The sequence below is a fragment of the Budorcas taxicolor genome, chromosome 20 (genome assembly GCF_023091745.1).
Source record: "Budorcas taxicolor isolate Tak-1 chromosome 20, Takin1.1, whole genome shotgun sequence".
Lineage (NCBI taxonomy): Eukaryota > Metazoa > Chordata > Mammalia > Artiodactyla > Bovidae > Budorcas > Budorcas taxicolor.
The window spans coordinates 5629378-5649896 of NC_068929.1; the positions used below are offsets into that span (position 1 = coordinate 5629378).

General features: G+C 48.3%; 1 protein-coding gene across 1 annotated transcript in view; it reads left to right on the top strand.

The window, feature by feature from the left end:
* Nucleotides 1-20519, top strand: part of DOCK2 (dedicator of cytokinesis 2) — a 448493-nt gene that overhangs the window by 400852 nt on the left and 27122 nt on the right. The window contains exons 36-42 of the mRNA XM_052659358.1: nucleotides 3722-3812; nucleotides 4428-4547; nucleotides 9107-9196; nucleotides 10978-11082; nucleotides 12978-13119; nucleotides 18859-18940; nucleotides 20295-20379. Coding sequence (XP_052515318.1) covers nucleotides 3722-3812; nucleotides 4428-4547; nucleotides 9107-9196; nucleotides 10978-11082; nucleotides 12978-13119; nucleotides 18859-18940; nucleotides 20295-20379 — 715 coding nt within the window. The remainder of the gene's footprint in view (nucleotides 1-3721; nucleotides 3813-4427; nucleotides 4548-9106; nucleotides 9197-10977; nucleotides 11083-12977; nucleotides 13120-18858; nucleotides 18941-20294; nucleotides 20380-20519) is intronic.

The following is a 20519-nucleotide window of genomic DNA, read 5'->3' on the forward strand; positions in this document are numbered from 1 at the left end:
AAAAATTACCAAGATGTATGATGGCAGCTTCTTTGTAGGCATTTAAAAAACACTTATTTGAAAAATCACATGAAGGATTTTGGGGGGACATTCACCTGAAGCAAAGAACTCCCTTGTCAGTGTTTCTTAGAATCTCATTTTTTTCCTTCAAAGTTTTTTTTTAATTACTTTACTCATACAAAAATAATGTATAGTTATTGCCCCCCAAATCCTCATAAAATACAAAGAGGCAAAACAAAACTCTTTTTAAATAACCAGAATCTATACATATTCCCAGACCATTTAATATTTATATATAGATCAAATTCTATGCATGACTGTTTTTTGAAAAAATGGGATCATATAGCTCATAATTTATTCTTTGCTTGACAAGAATTCTATGTCAACAGATGTATTTCAGCATAATTTTTAATGAAACTATAAAATTCTCATTCCACAGTATACCATAATTTATATAGCTAGTCCTGTGTTGTTGAACACTTAGGTTGTTTCCAATTTTTTTTATCATAAATATCACAATGGGAAAATTCTTGGATGTATATCTTTATGTATCTCCTTGTGAGACAAAGGCCTACAAAGTAGAACCGACTGTAACACTAACGACCGAGGCCCTTTCAAGTTTTCTGACACATTCAGTTGAGGACCAGACTCCACGTCCAAACTCACTCTGCTATTACTGCAAATATTTTTAGGTACTTTAGCATTACTCCAGAAATAGGAACTATCATTTGGAAAAAAGAGAATTCCATAGATTGTCCGGAGCTTGGATAGTATTTATAACATCACTAGACATGACTCACTGTAGAAGCACAGTGCTTTGGGTCCAAAGGATCTGGAGCTTTACTTGTTATCCTCTGTCACCTTGGAAAAATCACTCAGTGTCTCTGGGCTAGGGTTACCCCGTGTAGAATTTTTCCATTCTGTTCTGAGGATTAAATGAGATGCTACAGGTAAAGTGCTTGGCCCTTGGTTCCCTCCCCAACCTCTTTTCGTTTCTTCCCATTTTAGAAACACAGGTGGAGAATCCCAGATTTCCATAAGCTTTATAGATGTGAATCCTATAGTAATCTAGGAAAACCACATTTGCCTAAACCAGACGTTGTAAATAAGATATAGTCTGAAAAATCTGTCCTGTTTGGCAGGCATAGTATTTAAAAACATTTTTACTTGGTTGCCGAATTTTAAAAATCTAGAGATGTTACATAAAAGTCAAAACTTCCCTCTTCTAAAAAACTTGAAAGGTATGGCAACACTGGGCCCACACATCCTGACGATCACCAGCTAGGCTAGGTGATACCATTTTAGACGGGACACAACACCCCATGGTCTCCATTCCCCATCAGACTTCATCCCCTCCACCTCACTCAGGCTGCCCATCTGCCATCTGTTTGCATTTGATTCCCCGCCCCCGCCAACTCAGGCCCATCAGGGTGTCTTCCATTGTGCTCTGTGGTTGCTCACTAAACCCTGGAGTTGACAAAGGATAGGGAGTATCTTGGTAAGTTAAGGAGTTGAAAGCAGCAGAGAAGCTCTCCCTAGGACCAATTTCTTCAAGTTTTTTGGACCCAGTCATCAGGGATCAGAGACCAAGGACAGCAGGTGGAGACAGGAAAGGATGTGATTATGTACCCAGGGGTTTCTAAAAGTTGACCACAGCTGCACGTTCCTTATGTGCAGGCTACGTGCAATTTCATGATAGCTGGTTGATCAGCAGAAAGTTAAGTGGGGAATAGTGATTGTAAAGGCAGAAACAGCTGGTGTCAAAACCTGCTTCTACCTATTTCTAGCTCTATCTGCTTTAATGTCTGTCTCAGTTTTCTTATCTAAAGAAAAATTGTTGAGAGGATGAATTGATATTATATATAAAGCACCCATTAGTGGAATGGATGGATGTACAATCTCTCTGGAATGCGCCGCCCCCCCCCCCCCCACCCCCATTTGTCCTCTTATCTTCAGATCCCAACCCAGGTGTCATACTCAGGAAAGCTTTCCAGGAGCGCCACCTGGATGACGCCTGCTCTCATAGTAACCACAGACCTCTCCTTCCAACATTGGTCACAACTGCATTTTTGCAATTACCTCTCTGGTTATTTAGTCAATGCCTGTCTCTTTTCCTAAAGTATAAATACTAACCTCTGAGGATAAATGGGGTCTGCTTTTGCCACTATTTATCTCTCATGCCTGGCACAGCCTGTGTGCTCAGTTCAACTTTGCTGATGGAACAAATAAATGAGCAAAAGGTCACTAGCTCGTTAGTATCAGAAACCACTAATTGACCTTTCTCCCCTTGAGAATCTTTGGCAGTCCCCACCCTGAGTTCAGGCAGCCTCCGTTTGGCCCACTGGCCATGTTTTAGGTAGCCAAGGATGTTAAACCCTAGCTCCTCCTTGGGTGACATTCTGTGCAGAAAATTTTCTTATAACAGGAAATCTAACCCTGAGCATTGAGACCTGATTTGAGCGCAGATGCTTGAGAAGCCCTTTGTTCCCTGTAGTTAGATAGCCAAGGCAGAATTTTGGCACCATTACAGACAGTGCCTCTCCTCTCAGAGGAAGGATCAGGGCATCGCATCGCAGCAGCTCCCCTTCACCAAATTGCTAAGAGCTGGGCTTAAAAAATACTCCTGATGACATGCGAGTCACCAAAGCAGTGGCTTTTTGGCTCTGGCTTCCGTTTCCAGCAGTGGCAGGAGGGAGTGTTTTGTAGAAGAACCTGATGCACAATGATAATGGATAATAGCTGTCACTGCTCAATGCCGGCTACAGGCTAGTCACTTTCAGTGGATACTGGCATTTATTAGTAGCAATGCTGGCTGTCACTCACAGAGCCTTTTCTACAGGGTCTGCTTGGCCCTTTGTAGGCCCACAAAACTCTCTAGGTAGGTTCTGGGAGCACTACCGTTTTACACATGAGCAAACTGAGGCACAGAGAAGTTGATTCACTTAATATACATTATGTATCAAATAATTGATTGAAGCGCCCTTCCTCTGATCCCGTCCTGTTCTTAACATCTTTCAACCCTAGTCATCCTAGGGTTCAGAACTAGATCATCACATTGCAGAAGGGTAGGAGATGGGAATGTCATTACAGTTGAATTGTAGACTCTTTCTGCAGTGCCTCCACCTGGATCTCTAATCTCTAACCCCTTTCTTTACTTATCAGAAACCTCCTTTACACCTTGAGAGCACTGAAGAGAGGGTAGAACTTCCCCTTTACAGCACTATGACTTGTCCATGCCCTTGGAGTTGTACAGTGATTAGAGTATAGTCTCTGAAGGTGGTTAGACTAGGACCATATTCCAGTTCTGCATTCACTAGCACATGACCTCCAACAAGCCATTTGCTTCTCCTTCCTTGGTTTTCCCTTACTTGTCATATTGCATTGGCCAGAGTCTTCAGTATGAAGTTGAATACTGGCTAGAATGATAACTAACTTCTCCAGGCCAGAGCTTTCTTATCTGTAAATGAAAATTCTCAATGGACCCATTTTACAAGATGGTCAGGCAGCTTAAATGATCTGAGGCATTTAAAATACTTAGCATGCTTCCTGTCATGCCTTAAATGTCCTGCAACTTCTAGGGGCTATCACTGTCACTCATGCAAGGGGACTGAATGGCAGGAAATGGAGGACTCCCTTGTGAACCCAAGAGGTATCCAGCTGCTCTCTCTGGCCTGGCCCTATCACCTGCTGCATCTGGTGATTTAACATATTTCCCAAACAGGTACCTGTACAAACTCCGTGACCTTCACCTGGACTGTGACAACTACACAGAGGCCGCCTATACACTCCTCCTCCACACCTGGCTTCTCAAGGTACTGCCCTCCCAATGGAGGGGATTCATGCTGAGATCCCACGGAGCGCTCACAGCAAGTTGAAAAGTTAAAAAAAGAAAAGTTAGCCAAATAAATTTTGTTTTGCCCTGTGTCCCCAAACTTTTAACCTGGCAGGTTACTTTTCTGCACTGTTCTGTCTGGACACATAAGATTTCAAGTGACCATCACATTTAGCAGCAATAAGAACCCCCTGAGACGTTTCTTGCAGTCTTACGTAACATTCAAACTGTTTTATATAACATCCAAGCATCAACTATAGATCATTAGCATGCCCTGTGAGCTGTTTTTCTTCTCTTGAAAGTGCTGCTGGAGCAGGACAAAGTTGCAAGGATTTCCTTTGGGTTTTGAAGAGCCAGGGCCATGTCTTGCAGGGATTCAGAGAAGAATCCTTCAATCCTTACACAGGAGCCAAGAGAGAGTCCAGAGTGTCAATCACTGTGACTCTGCAGAAATGGAGGGGCGCTTCCTGTGGAACCTGCAGGCCAATATCGTCTCTCTGATTGACGCTCAGGGCAGCGAGGACAGGGCGCCCTCCCGCTCCTCAGCAATAGGGGAGACATCTGCCCTGGGTAACTGTGTGTCCTCTTTCTGCAGTGGTCAGATGAGCAGTGTGCCTCGCAGGTCATGCAGACCGGCCAGCAGTACCCGCAGACCCACCGGCAGCTGAAGGAGACGCTCTATGATATCATCATAGGCTACTTTGACAAAGGAAAGGTAATTGGTCCCTGCCCTTCCTCTCTCCGTGGGAACCCTAGCTTCTGGGAAGGACTGTTCTCTCCCACACTCTATATGCAATCCATCTGCAGGTCTGGTCAGCTCTCCTGCCCAACCCTAAGTCTGATCATTTCTCTCCATCCCCATTCCTACTACATATGTTCAGAGCACCAGCATTGCTCACCTGGACACAATGAGTCCTGTGCAATAGCCCTGTATCCTCTGTTCCTCTGCAACATGTCGTCCTTCTCATAGGAAATAAGGTGATCATAGAACATACTTATCCCATAGACTATAACCCATTGTCCTGCTTACAATCGTCTCAAACAGCCATCCCAACACTTAGATCAAATTACAATCTTTCCCATGACCTATGAGGCCACATGCGAGCTGTCCTCTGACTGCCTCTCCCGTGTCAACTCTGCCAGGCTCCCTCTTGCTCATATATTCTGTGCCAAGCTCTTCTCCACCTCAGGGCCTATGCACTTGCTTTTCCCAGCTTAGGACATTTCTCCTCCATATCTTACCGTGGCCAGTTCCTTCTCACAGCTCAGGGTTTTACCCAAGCAAAGAATGTCATGTCCTGAAGAAGGCCTTCCCAGACCACACACAGCAGTACCCCTGCTCTGAGTCATACTTATTTCTTCTTCAAAGCACTTATCACTGTCAGACATCACCTCAATCATTTTGTTTTGACTTGTTCATTGTCTGGCTCTCCACTTTAGAAGGCCAAGAGCAAAGATATTTGTCTTGTCCACTGCCGAGTGCCTAGTAGCTAGCACAGACCCTAAGATATGGGACCCAAAAGATATATGTTGAAAACATTAATTAATTGAATGTATGAATGACTTCATGGTGTCATCGGAAACAGCAAGAACGGGGTGATTTGTCATGTTTTGTCTGGAGATTGGCCAAACCAGTTACTGTCCATCCTCCAGCCTCCAATTGGCCCTTCAGGAAGCACCAACTCAAACGCTGCAGGAGACATAGTAGGTGGCTAAGAGCTCAGGATCTGGGTTTCAAGCCACGTTCCTTTACCGCCTGCAATCCCCATGGCCTTTCAGAGATTCCAGTTCCCCATCCGTGACAGTGAGATATTGATAGTACCTACTTTCTTGCTGCATTGTGAAAATTAGGTGAGAAAATGATATAAAGCACTTAGCATAAGACCTGGTACATAGTACTAACTTGTTCAGTTTTTTTTTTTAATATTTATTTTTTTAGGGGCTTCTCTGGTGGCTCAAATGGTAAAGAATCCACCTGCAATGCAAGGGACCCAGGTTTGATCCCTGGGTCGGGAAGCTCCCCTGGAGAAGAGAAGTGGCTTCCACTCCAGTGTTCTTGCCTGGAGAATCCCACGAACGCAGGAGCCTGTGGGCTCCGGTCCGTGGGGGTCACAAAGAGTTGGCTGTGACTGAGTGACTAAGCATGAGCACATTTATTTATTTGTCTGTGCCAGGTCTTAGTAGCAGCATGCAGGATTTTTTTTTTTTAATTGTGACGTGCGGACCCTTAGTTGTAGTGTGCAAACTCAGTTCTCTGCCCTTGAGGCCCCAGTTGACTGCCTGCTTCCTCTCACAAGCTTTTCCTGAGTCCTCCAGCTTACCTACAGCCCTGCCTCTTCTCCGAATGGCCTGGCCTCTTACAGTTCGTCAGGCACACTTTAACACTTGCTTTTGGCCTGTTCTATCACCGCAGTTCATTGCAACTGTCTTAGTGTGATCTCCCCACCTTCCCTGAAAAATGAAATGAGGTAATGTCTGTGGAAGGGTATATAAATTCCCAGGCGTTGAGTGATTGGAGAAGACTGTTTTAATAATTTACAGTCATAAGCCTCTTGAGGGCAGAGACCCGGCCCTCTCTGGAGCCTCCCATCCTGCTGGGCATTGAGTCTGACCTCACTCTTGGTTTATCGGCTGATTAAGTCAGTCATGGTAGGAAAACCCTGAAAGGACCTGTCAGGCCTTGTCCTCTGCTGGTATCTGACTCAGCCAACCCTTCGCTGAGCAGAGAGGAAGAAGGCATAAGCCGCAGTACTAAGGGGCATATTACTAGTCGGTAGAGCACACATACGGGTCATCGTCTTTTTTTTTTTCTTGCACATAACCCCCTGGTGTTGTGCAATAATGAGGAGGAAGAGGGCAGGAACAGGGTGCTGCTAAAGCGCTTCAGGGGCAGAGAGGAGGGAGTGGATGGGTACGACCCCCTCTATGTGCCGCCGCTCTGGTGGCTTCTAGAATGAAGCCCAGCGTCTTTAGCATCCTTTTGACTTCCTTTCCCTATACCTCCCCTCACGGGGACTCATTGATCTAGACACACGAAATGACTTTGTGCTCCTGAAGTCCTCTTCTCATTACCTGATGGACTCCTCCACATCCCTCGAAACCCAACTGGTGCATCTGCTCATGTGTGTGCTTGACCCACTTCTGTTTCTGGAAGCAGAGACTGTCTTGTCCATCTTTATCACTTCCCATCCCTGGGTACCATGCCCAGAAGCCAGCAGGTGCTCAGTGACCAGCGTAGGAGACTCAGGGGTCAGTGACCGGCAGAGGTCCTAGTGACCACACGGGCAGACGTGAAGGACGTTCCAGCCATTTGACTCCCTGCCTGTCTCCCTTCTTAGCCCCTCACTGATCCCTTAACACGTAGGGAAGGGTATTTCCGGCATATTATGACGGAAAGTTGGCAAAGACCTCCACTTGAGCCAAACAGCCCCCTGGCCCAGCCCTAGGGCTTTAACCCCATCTTCTCGTTCAGGCTAAGGAGAAAGAACCAGCCCATACTCGTCTGTGGACTTGATTCCTCCTGGCATGTAAAACATTTTTATGCTGCTCACTAAGCTGTCCATGGGTTTACAGCCGTGGCTTCTCCACTCAGCACTTGCTTTTATTTATTTTTATGCTTGGATGCAGAGAGAGCACTTCTGCATTTTGGCAGCCTCCCCTCTCCCCTCCCCCTCCTCCCCCAACTTCTCCATTTAGCTGCCTCTTCCATTTGAAACCAAATTTGAAACGTAATGGGTGTCCCTTGAGATTGCCAGATCTCCAGCCCACCCAGCACCTCCCTCTGCCCCTCTGTAGAGGTTCCTGACTGCTCTGGTCTAGGATGGAAGGATGATCTATTGGTTTCAGTTAAAATGGAACAGATGGAACGGACCCCCTCTATCCAGAGGTTTTTGGGTTTTTTTTCAGAATTTTTTTTAAAGATGCAAAAGACCTGTTTAAAAAAAGTTTTCATCACTGTTTTTAATACTCTAGTACCTCCTCCACCTCTATGCCGCCCATTGCTCACTCACCCTAAATAATGCAGTTAAGAAGTGATGGTATAAAGGCTTATTTATGCAAGATGAGTAAATTCTAGACATCTCTGTACAACATTGGGCCTATAGTTAACAATTCTGTGTTATGCATTTAAAAACCTGTTAAGTGGGTAGATCTCAGGTTAAGTGTTCTTACCACATTTGCTTTTGAAAGTGAGAGAAAGAGAAGGGTGGAAGGGAGGAAGGGAAGAAAGCTGGCCAAAGGGAATACGAAAGTGATGGGATTTGCCGAGTGAAAAGATCCCGGTAGCAAACATCAAGAGAACTGTATCTGGCTCCAACTCCAGCCTCAGAAATTCGCTGCCTGCTTATTTTCTTTGTGAACCATTTTCCTTTGGGAAATCTCTGGTGGCTCAGATAGTAAAGATCCACCTGCAATGCAGGAGGCCCCGCTCTGAAACCTGGGTCAGGAAGATCCCCTGGAGAAGGGAATGGCTATCCAATCTAGCATTCTTGCCTGGAGAATCACACAGACAGAGGCGTGTGGTGGGCTACAGCCCGTGGGGTTGCAAAGAGTCGGACATGATTGAGGGACTAACACTTGCACTTTCTAAGGGAGATTTTTTTTTTAACTGGAGGAAAATTGCTTTGCACTGTTTACAGTGCTGGGTTGCTTTCTGCTGTACAACAGCATGAATCAGCCATGCCCACACCACATATATCCCCTGCCTCTTGAGCCTCCTTCCGCTCCTGCCATCTCAGCCCTCTAGGTCATCACAGAGCACCAGACTGGGCTCCCTGCGCTGTATAGCAGCTTCCCACTGGCTGCCTGTTTTACACATGGTAGTATATGTTTCTCAATGCTACTTCCTCAGTTTGGCCCACTAAAGCTTAGTATAAGGTCACGGGTCCTTCTCAAGTGCACGTCCTGGCCCTGCTTTAGGTTAGGCCTTTGACCTGGGGTGGATGCTCTGCCGATCTGAACCTCTGTTTCTCACCTGGGAAATGCAGGTGCTGCTAGTCACCTCTCAGAGGGGTTGTGAAGATGCAGAGAGCATGTAAATAACGCACTTAGCCTAGGGTGTGGATGTTCCATTATTTGTCAGGAAACTGGGGTGAGAAGCAGAGGATAGGCCTGCTTCTTGGGATGCATTTGGTTCCCTGGGCATGGGGCAGGGTCTGGGCTACAGGGAGGCTTGTGGCTCAGTCCCAGGTGTGGAGCTGCCCCAGTGCCTTCCTCAGCAATGGCTCTGCAAGCCTGGAGCCCCTCTAACCTTTGTCTCCATGACCTTCCTTGTAGATGTGGGAAGAGGCCATCAGTCTGTGCAAGGAGCTGGCAGAGCAGTGTGAGATGGAAATCTTTGACTATCAGCTGCTGAGCCAGAATTTGGTAAGGAGTCCCCAGGGGGAGCTGGCTGCCCTGCAGGTTGGTTGCTCGGGGCCTTGGCTGGGCAGAGAGGCTGAGGAGAGGGGGAGCCGAGGCAGGAGGCCTTGGGGGTAGGACCTCGGGAAAGGAACGGAAGTCGGGCTGAGCTGAGCCAAACTGCTGAGCATCTCCCTCCCAGCTGGGAATATTTCCAAAGGGAGGTCTTCTGGGAAAGCTCATCGGGCACAGTTTCTCCGATGGAGCGCTAAGTACCTGCCCGGTGCTGGGGCTGCTGCGGCTGCTGCTACTGCACACCCAATAAACACTGTACCACATTTGCTGTGAAATTCCCACAAACCACTAAACCAATTAGATGAAAACCCAAACCTGTGCTTTCTGATTAACAGATAAATCACATTAAAGTGCTCCCCATCTGGCCATTCCCATTAGCTCCTGGAAGCTCGTGATTTGGCGGGGAAAGTGGGAAGTAGGGGGAAACAGAGGCCCGGGCTGGTGGGGAGGTGGCCTGAGGGGCTGCTCTCCCCACACACATGTCCTGGTGGCCTGACACCCAGGACTCCAGAGCCCCATCTGAGCACACTTTGAGAGGTTAGTCAGTCCCGCTCTTTCTAGAGAACTGTGAAATGAGAGTCAGAGTGTTGGAAGAGGGTTGGTAGCTTGTCTGGTCGGGGGATGGGTGTGGAATATAGTGTTCTCAGGTGTGATGTCAACACATACACCGCTTGCACCGAGAGACAATTAGGTCTGCCTGAGTCTGCCCACATAGATGTTTGCAGGTATGGAGGTGCATGCGCCTTCTGATGTATGCAGTGCACACACACACACACACACACACACACACACACACACACACGCACCTATAGAGCCGGAAATAGGAAACAGCAGCCCACTCCAGTATTGTTGCCTGGAGGATCCCATGGACAGAGGAACCTGGCAGGCTATAACCCATGGGATCGCAAGAGTTGGACACAACTTAGCAGCTAAAACAAACCAATAATTTGTACTAACAACTACATATTTCCTGTGTTACAGACTAAACCATCACTACCACCACCCATGCACATCCATGGATGCACACACACCCGGTATACATCCACACGCACACTAATGGACGTGTATGGCTGTGCACCAAGCCCAGCTCACACGAGTTCACATCCAGGGCCCCACACATTCATCTTCCATGTTGCGTTCAATGTGAAATGCTGTCGTCTGTGAGCCGCACCGTTCTATTTTACCTGCCCCCTCATGACTTCTCTCCAGTTACAGCGATTGGAAGATGCCATTAGGTATAAAGTAAAACACAGACTCTTTTCAAAGATGTTAAAATATAAAAGCACACACCTCTTGGAACTGGTGAAGTACATTGGGTGTGCATACACAGGAAGACATCCATATCCAGAAACACTTATCCATCTATAGACGGCCGCAGACACACTCCCAGTGGGAGCAGAGTGATGATGCTGGTGGGGCTCCGAACAGCTGGCTGGATTCAGTTCCGTACTTATTGGATGCACTGAGATACCACTTCTTTATCTGCAAAGCAGAGATACAGTTCCTTGGGTTTGTTATGAGGGTGATGCAAGTACACGTGTTATTGCAGGTAGGATGATGGACAGGGTATCTGGTATAGTGTAAATATATCACTATTGTGATGACAGTTCCATGAATATGCAAACATGTGCACTTGGCACATTTGTGTCATGATCACGTCTTAGCCCCTCGGAGCTGAATGTGCCTTTAATACACATTTGTGGTGTTACAAGCTGTGAGTTCTCTTCTTTCAGATCCAGCAGGCAAAATTCTATGAAAACATCATGAAAATCCTCAGACCGAAGCCAGACTACTTTGCTGTTGGATACTACGGCCAGGGTTTCCCCTCCTTCCTCCGGGTGAGTCTGTGGGTGACTTGGACAAGGCCCGGGTCCCGGACCCCAGCCTCTCGGCTCTCCCTTTGTCCCTTGAGGCTCTGCTTGAGCTCAGACCCGGTGCCCTCCGGTGTCCAAGTGCCGTCCCTTCCCCTGCACCCTCCTCAGTCCCCCTCCACTAACAGCACCTCAGCCACCCGCTGTGTTTCTTCACATACACGGCAGCATTGGCTGTCTTGTGAGGCGGTGAGCATGCCAACCTAGGGACGAGGTGCTCAGAGGGGCCGGAGCTCTGCTACCCAGCAGGAACGATATTGCACAAGTTCTCAGACCTTTTGGTCTCAGGGCCGTTTTATCTCTTAAAAATATGATCAAGGTCCCCAGAGAACTTCTGTATTTGTAGACTTTATCTATCTGCATTTATGACATCCAAAATTAAAACTAAGACAGTTTTAAAATGCAGTTCTCCCTTGGTATTCACCAGGAATTGGTTTTAAGACCTTGTGCAGAGGACAACACCTGAGGATCCTCAAGTCCTTTATATGAAATAGTGTAGTGTTAGCATGTAGAAATGGCATACTATCTCCTAAATGGTTCAAATCACCTCTAGATTACTTACAATACTAAATACAACGTAAATGCTTTGTAAATAGTTGCTGGAGTGCAGCAAACTCAAGTTTTGCTTTTTGGAAGTTTCTAGATTTTTTTTTTCAAATATTTTTGAATCATGGTTGGTTGAATCCATGGAATAAGATCCTGAGGATATGAAAGGTTAACTGTTTAGAACTAGTTATGGAGGGTAAACAACTTATTTAAAAATAATGATAATAAACCCCCATGACTTGACTTGAAGTTGCTTCAGTTATGTCCAACTCTTTGCAACCCAATGGACTATAGGCCAGCAGGCTCCTGTCCATGGGATTTCCCAAGCAGGAATGCTGGAGTGGGTTGCCATTTCATTCTCCAGGGGATCTTCCCAACCCAGGGATTGAACCCAGGCATTGCAGACATATTCTTTACCAGCTGAGCCACGGGGAAGCCCAAGAAAACCAGAGTGGGTAGCCTATCCCTTCTCCAGTGGATCTTCCTGACCCAGGAATCGAACTGGGGTCTCCTGCACTGGAGGCAGATTCTTTACCGACAGAGCTTCCAGGGAAGCCTGAAATGAGGATCCAGGTGTGGAAACATTGATACGGGCATGGGTTTGGACGGAAGAGTTTAGAGTACCATTAGAGGCAGCACAGTGGCACAGACAGGTCTAGAACAGGGTTCCTCAGCCTCAGCTCTATAGACACTTTAGACTAGATAGTGCTCAGCTATGGGCCGATCTGTGCATTGAAGGCTTCTTGCCCACTAGGTCCCAGGAGTGCTCCTCCTTGGAGTTGTAACAATCAAAACTGTTTCCGGACATAACCAGCATCCCTTAAGAGGCAAAATCACTGCCTGCTTAAAAACTACTGGTCTAGAAGGAGCTAACATGTCAGGGAAGGATAAAGTGTGTTACCATGGAGCCTCATGATGAAGGACCCGCATGCTGGTCCCTTCCAGCCCACAGGTTCCGCCCATATGGTCCATTAAAGGCAGGGGGGCAACTTTGTGGCCCTGTAGATGCGAGAGTGGGTGTGAAAGTGGAGTGAGGAATTGCCCTGGGGGCTGCACATAGGTTGGTTTGGAGAAAACGTTCTCAGCATCCATGATCTCTTCTCCCTTTGGAACCAATCCTTTTTAAAAAGTGGTATGCCCAGCTGAAAGGCATGTGAGTTGAGGTTCCATCCTTTCCCTGGAGGGGAGAAAGAGGGTGGAGAGGTCTCTAGGCTATCACCACAGCCCTGTGCGCCTGACCAGCCTCCCAGTTTGGCTTGAACCATCTCCTCCACACCTGGGCCCTGGGATCTCTGACGGATGTCCTTTCTCTGCAGAACAAAGTGTTCATCTACCGAGGGAAGGAGTATGAGCGAAGAGAAGACTTCCAGATGCAGCTGATGAGCCAGTTCCCCAACGCGGAGAAGATGAACACAACCTCTGCGCCTGGGGATGATGTGAAGAACGCCCCAGGCCAGTGTATCCTTAACAAATGCCCCTGCCAAGGGCCTGGCATGGGCCGCCCTGCCAGGACTTCAACCCACAGAGCCCGGTCCTAGAGCTGGGGACTGCTGCCAGCGTCACTGCAGTGGTGCCAATTTCAGAGTCCAGTGCGGGCTCCAAAGAGAACCATCTCAGGAAACTCAAATGCTGTGTTCACTGATAAATTCACTTCGTTCTTTGCGATGATTACCATCAAGGCCTGACTCGGCCAAGCATTTCTTTGTACAGGGAACCTGCGATTACACTCACAAAGTGGTCCCACCTCCAGGGATCTTCCAGTCTAGCAAGTAAAAAACGTTTACAGCATCATTAAATAGGTATTTGTAAAACTGTGATCGATGCTATAAGAAAGCCCTGCTGGTTACCATGATTGGGAGGGAAGGAAAGTCTTCCTTGAGGAAGGTGATGTTGAAGGTGAGAGATGAGGTGGGAAAATGTCCTAGACAGAGGGAAAGAGCATCGTGTGCAAAGGCCCTGAGGTCCAAGAACTGGCATGGTGCCACATAGCTCTTCCAGTAAACTCAGAACTCCTGAGCAAGCCTGCAGGGCTGTCCTTCCTCTGGCCCCTGCCTGTGTCTCCAGCGCCATTGCCCCCAACTTTTCCTTCCCTCTCTCATGCTCCTCTGCCACACAGATCTTGTTTCTGTTCCTTAAACATGCCCAGCTTGTTCTTGCCTCTGGGCCTATGTGTTTTCTCTTCTCTTTGCTTGGAATGCCTTTCCCTCAGCTCCTTTCTCACCCATCAAATTCTAACTCAGTGTCACCTCCCAGAAGAGGCCTTCCTTGGTCACCTTATTGGAAGTCTTCAGTACTGTGCTATCTCAACCCCTGTTTGTTTTTGTTTAGCAAACTGATCTCAATCTGTCATTATCTGTTGTGATTTCAAATGTAAAACTGCTTCATACATAGTCGTGTACATATGTCAACTGAATAGCATGGAGAGAAAAAGACCAAGAAGGTGCAATCTGTTCATAGGGCGTATATTGTACATGTGCGTGCACAGAGGTGTCCAGCTCTCTGTGACCCCATGGGCTGTAGCCCACCAGGCTCCTCTGTCCATAGAATTTTCCAGGCAAGAATACTAGAGTGGGTTGCCATTTCCTCCTCCAGGAGATCTTCCCAGCCCAGGAACTGAACCCGTGTCTCTTGCATCCCCCTGCTCTGGTAAGCAGATTCCTTACCACTGTGCTGCCTGGGAAGTCGGGGACATATATCAAGTTAACATCAAAAATAGATTCCAGTGCAGACAAATACTGTTTGATTCCACTTGTATGAGGTACCTAGACTAGTCAAATTCATAGAGTCAGAAAGTGTACTGGCAGCTGCCAGGGGCCAGGGAGTGGGGCTTGGGGAGGGGTGATGGGGACTGGGGCTTCCCCAGCGGCCCAATGGTAGAGAATCCACCTGCAATGCAGGAACCGCAGGAGATGTGGGTTCGACCTCTGGGTTGGGAAGATCCCCTGGAGGAGGGCGTGGCAACCCACTCCAGTATTCTTGCCTGGAGAATCCCATGGACAGAGGAGCCTGGTGGGTTACAGTCCATAGGGTCACGGAGAGTCAGACACGACTGAAGTGACTTAACATGCACGCACACACGCATGCACAGTGGGGACTTAGTGTTTAATGAGGACAGAGTTTCTGTTTAGGAAGGTGAAAAATTTGGCAGATGGATGATGGTGATAGTTGTACAACGTTGTGAATGTACTTAGTGCCACTGAACTGTAGAGTTAAATATGGTTAAGCTATTATGGTTTGATAATGTGACTTTTAACCACGGGTTGTTCAGTTGCTCACTTGTGTCCAACTCTCTGCAACCCCGTCGACTGCAGCACGCCAGGCTTCCCTGTCCTTCAACTCTCTCCCAGAGTTTGCTCAAGCTCATGTCCGTTGAGTCAGTGATGCCATCCAACCATCTCGTCCTCTGTCATCCCCTTCCCCTCCCACCTTCAATCTTTCCCAGCATCAGGGCCTTTTCTACAATAAAAAGGATTTTTTCTAAAAAAAAAAGGTAGAACTAACATGGAAACTCCAGGAAGGCAGAGACCCGTGCTCTTGCTCACTGCAGTGATCCTCAAAGGCAGCTCTCAGGAAACACTTGCTGGCCAACAGAAAGAGAAAGAAAACGAGAGAGGGGAAAGAAAGGGGAGCTAGAGAAAGGTAGGAGGGAGGGAGGCATGGATGCAGCAAGGCGTCTGCGGCACACAGAAAGTCGAAGGGACAGGAGGTGGTGCTGGTGCAGTTGGGGAGGTACGGTGGAAACAGGGCTCCAGTGCAGCGAAGCATAATGATCACCAGGTCAGGGGCTGATGCTGCAATGGCTGCGTTAACCTAGTCCAGCTCCCGTGTTGCGCCCTGCAGCGCAAATTAAGTGACAGCCTTTAAAATGGGGCTGACAGGTTCAACGGCTGGTCTGCTAGGTCTGTCGAACCTTAATGCAAATATTTTCCCCTCAGATGATACATATTCATCTGTAACCTTTTCATTATGCTCGCCTGCCCTTCATGCGTGCTCTACCAGGGTTATTTGCAGGAGGAAATGTAACCAGCGGCAAAGCTGGCTGGTTACACATGTGAGTTTGGTTACAGGCGAGACATGGGATTAGTACTAAGGCCCTGCTACGTGGATATCCTGGTATTGAACAACCATGTGGCCTTTTAACTCATGGTGGGAGAAGAAGCATGTTACTGGGCCGAGTCATCATATGCAGGCCTGATTCAGCTCCAGGAGTCAGGTGGAGAGGGAAAGGGCTGACATTTGCTCTGTGTCCTCTTCATGCCATGCATAAGACTGAAGGTTTTGTAACTAGATTTTTCTAATCCCCGTAAAGGCTTCCCTGGTAGCTTAGTGGTAAAAAATCTGTCTGCAATGCAGGAGACTCAGGTTTGATCCCTGAGTCTGGAAGATCCCCTGGAGAAGGAAATAGCAACCCACTCCAGTATTCTTGCCTGGAGAATCCCATGGACAGAGGAGCCTGGTGGGCTACAGTCCACAGGGTCACAAAAGAATTGGACACGACTGAGTGACTGAAAGCAGTAACAACCCCGATAAAACTCTATTAGGTGGGTACTAATTGTCCCTATTTCATAGCGAAGTCCATGCAGCAGAGAGGTAAGGTGGTTTGCCTAAGAGTACGAAGCTAGTTAATGATGCAGTTGAGATTTGAACTCCAAGGTCTGTCTCAAAGTCTGCATTCTTTCTATAATGCCATCATTTTCATTTAAGATTAATGAACAGAGTGTTCTCTATTAACTATCGTTAAGTGATGGCATGCCAGGCATTTTCATGCATTGTTTCATTTTATTCTCATAACAATCCCATGAGTTGGGTATTTTTACTCTCTGCATTCTGCAAATAAGAAAAACGAGGCTTAAAAATGTAAACAGCTGGCACAAGGTCTCAGAAATTGATGGAACTAAGATTGAACCCAAGTCTGATTTTTGCAAACTCTGAGCTCTTAACGCTCCGTTCTGTTGCCTTCCTGTGTTGCATGACAAGACCCAGTGTCTTCTCACGTAGGTACCCAAGTGGGGGAAGTCACTTAACAGCAAAGGTCTCTTGGGTGGGTGTCTCCTGTTCCCTACCCACCCCTCTGCCGTTTAACGCGTAGGGAGCAGGTGCGGCCATGCAGCCTACTGGACGTGGTTGGAGGGTGATGTCACTGGCTTCTTCAGGCAGACTTACATGAAGGACCAGATGGGACACATTTTAGTCTCTGTGGACCGCGTGTCTCTGTCACAGCTCCTCACCTCTCGTGCTGGGGGAGCCCCATGGGTAGTACATAAATGGATGGGTGTAGCTGTGTCCCAATAAAACTTTATTTATGAACACTGAAATTTAAATTTAATATTATCACATGTCACGTAATACTCTTTTTTTTTTCAAATATTGAAACTATAAAAGCTCTTCTTAGCTGGGAGCCGCACAATAACAGGCAGTGAGCCAGATTTGACCAGAGGGCTATAGGTTGCCAGTCCTGCCCTAGACTTAATCCAGAAAGAATTCCCTCCCAGAGAAGGCCGTTCGCTGTAGAGCTTGAGATAGAAATTAGTTTTCCTGAGTATTATGTGACTTCCTCCAGTCAGGCTTATTCATTTGTATTAAGCATTGCTCCTTCTTGCCCTCTCCTCTCATTGTCTCTGCCTCTGAATCTCTCTTGATGTCTCTCTACCTGTATCTTTCTCTCTGTCTCTTTCGGAGGGACTCTCACTGAATGTGGAAGTGCTCTTCAGCAGTAAAACAGTTACATCCCCAGCATGTTAGCACAGAGTGAGTTTACTGAGGGAGGGAGGATTGGATCTAACCTGGAATTGCGTTCTGGCCATTTCTTTTGTGTGAAGGAGTCCCAGCGCCCGCATCAGGAAGCTCCCAGTCTGGTGGGGAGGGGACTGAAGGGAGAAGACAGGGAGCTGGAGAGACGAGAGTTCTGTGCTCAGACGCAATGCCGTGGAGGGCCAGGAAGGAAAGGGGCACCTGGCTGAGGGTGGACTGAACTTCACGGTGGCATGGAGAAACCGTCTTAGCAGAGGGGAGAGCACCATCTGTTGCATACTCCGAAATAACGGTGGGAGATGGGTTGGAATCCTAGTGGAAGATTTGAACAGTTCATATTCAAAATTGGCATATTTGAATGCCAACAAGAGGAGTTTGTGATTTCTTAATTGGCAGAAATGTCAGGCTCAAGGGAAGAGTTTTCAAGCCAGGGTGGACCTCAGGTAGAATAGAGGGAGGAGAGAACCTGGATACCTGGAAACGAGAGGTGGGTAAGGAAGCCACGGAAGCCGGGGAAACGGAAGCAAGGTTCAGGGGTGGGACCGGCGATGGCTAACCTTGTTTATTTTGCTATGTGATTGATTGACAGTGAACAAAGGTCTAGAAGAGGCGTGACAGAAGTCTGGCACACGTGATAGCTTTTCTGTAGCCCGTGCCCATGGCAGGCATCAATCACGGAGCTCTTTCCCGCTGAGCTTGGACATAGCCTTATATCCCTGCCCCAGGCAGTTGCTCTCAGAGTGCTAGATGGCATGTGTTCACCTGCTCTAAAGCAGCGCTTCTCCAACTGCAGCATGCATGTGCCTCACCTGAGGGTCCTACAAAACGCAGACTGGGACTCATTAGATCTTAGGTGGGCCCCGGGAGTCACCGTTTCTAACAAGCCCTCAGGTGATGGTGATGCTTCTGCTCAGTGGGGAGCACCAATTATAGGCAACGATCCCTGAGCTTAGGGTTACAGACCCAAATACAGACTGTTGCTCTGTGCTCACAAGCTGTGTGACCTTCACTGTGTTGTTCAGCTTCTTTGACCTTGATGTCCCTTTCTCTGGAAAGTATGATTAACGTTAACAGCGGTGGTCAATGGAACTAGGGAGATGAAAGGAGACCGAGGGGAGACATTCTCTGCAGTCAATCAAGAGCTATGAATGCGTTAGGTGTTACTCTTGTTCATGATAGTAGTATAGCAAAGATTAAGGACTGTTAATACTAACCAGCTGTTAGCAGAGGCTGAGCCCTCGGACAGGGCTGCAGCTCTGATAAGGACCACGGTGACTGCTAAGTGGTCACTAGGACCTAGCATCTTGAGGTTTGTCACTCATTAAAAACTTGGCCCCAGAGGACTGTCCTGGGGGGCGGGGGGGTCTCAGCTGGGACCTGCTGTGCTGGGAACTGCCCCCCACCCACGACCAACATGTTGCGAGCTCTTAACTACAGGAATTGTAGACATCCAGTGTTTCACTGTCCAGCCCGTCTTGGATGAACACCCAAGGTTCAAGAATAAGCCGGTGCCTGACCAGATTATAAAGTAAGCCCCTCAGTTCAAGGGAAGGAATGTGGGGAGGAACATTCTGTGAGGCTGCCAAGCAAGCAGAGCCGGTGGGAGGACAGGCCTTGGTACCCTTCTGTCTTAGCCTGTTTTCCATTTCCTTCCTGGAAGAAGCATCATCCCCATGAGCCCTCTGGGCCCTGCCCCTGGAAGGCTAACACCAGGCGTGGCTGGGAGGATGAGGGCGGGCTCACCCTGCGGCCAGGGAGTCCTCAGGAAGCACCGATGGGCTTCACTGACTGGGACATGGAGAGCCTGTCTCTCAGGATGGTGCCGGAGCGGCTCCAGGAATCCACAGCCGGGGAGTGTGGGCGACAGGGACGATGCTCGGGCTGAGCACTTTCTCCGGAGGGGCATCTTTTTGGCACTTGTGAAGGTTGTGCACTCACAACGGATGTGTCCACAATTTGATTTAAAGGGTACCCTAAGGGAGGTCCCCCAGTGGTTAGGACTCAGTGCCGTCACCGCCAAGGGCCAAAGGTCAATCCCTGCGCAAGGAACTAAGATCCCACAAACCAAAAAATTTAAATGTGAAGTAAAATAAAGGAGGCATTGGAGGTAGCAGCATGAAGACAAGACTGCTCTGCTGAATACCAGCAGCCAAGGTCAGGGATGAGGCGGTGAAGCGGAAGGTCTGTGGGGTCCGTGGGCAGCAGGCGCCCACTCTAAGCTGTCTGGCTCACCCCCCTTCAGCCCAGGTGCCCAGTTTCACACCTTGATTGCCTTCGGAAAGGCTTCTTCTCTGGGAGGGCCTGTCCGAGCAGGAGCTCAGTTGTGAGAGGAATGGCCTGCTCCTTGGGGGAGAAGTGGTCTCATGCTAGGGAGGTAGGGGGACAGATGTAGCTGAGCCTGCATCTCAGCCTTCCGTCCCCACCTCAGGAAGGCACCCTTGGGCAAGGGATGACAACCACACAGCCAGCACCGTGCCCTGCTGGCTCTGATGCTGGAACAGCCCTGGAGATTCAGGAAGACTGATGGGGTGGGGGGGTAGCTGGGACACCTAAAGGAATCTTTAGAAGATACCTCTGGGCCATTAGTCTAGGACCTTGGATGTATCCAGATCCTTCATCGAGATCATAAGAAACAATGGCCCAGGCACTAATATGTGTATTAGTTATAGAATTCAACTTTGGGGGTACCCTGAGGGGTGCTATGTTCTTACAAGGGCATACGACTGACGAGCTTCTAAATCATCTTAGAAAGAAAGCCTGGTTTTAAATGCTACAGCGAGGGCTCTACCAGACCTAGAGTTCACTGCGGAGGGCCTCCCTGGACAGTGCAGGGTCAGGTCAGGTTTTGCTCTCAGGAGCCTCAGCCTCTTCCTGTCTTGCAGCTTTTACAAATCCAACCACGTGCAGAAGTTCCACTACTCCCGGCCAGTGCGCAGGGGGACCGTCGATCCTGAGAACGAGTTTGCCGTAAGTGTCTCCTCTCCCCTGCAGCAGCCGCGATCGTTCCCCTGGCCCTCTGTACCAGCCAGGGCATGCTCCTGCAGCATCATAATGGGAGGGCCTCTGACCCAAACCCACAGGAAGGGGCCTGGCTTCTGCTGGTATGA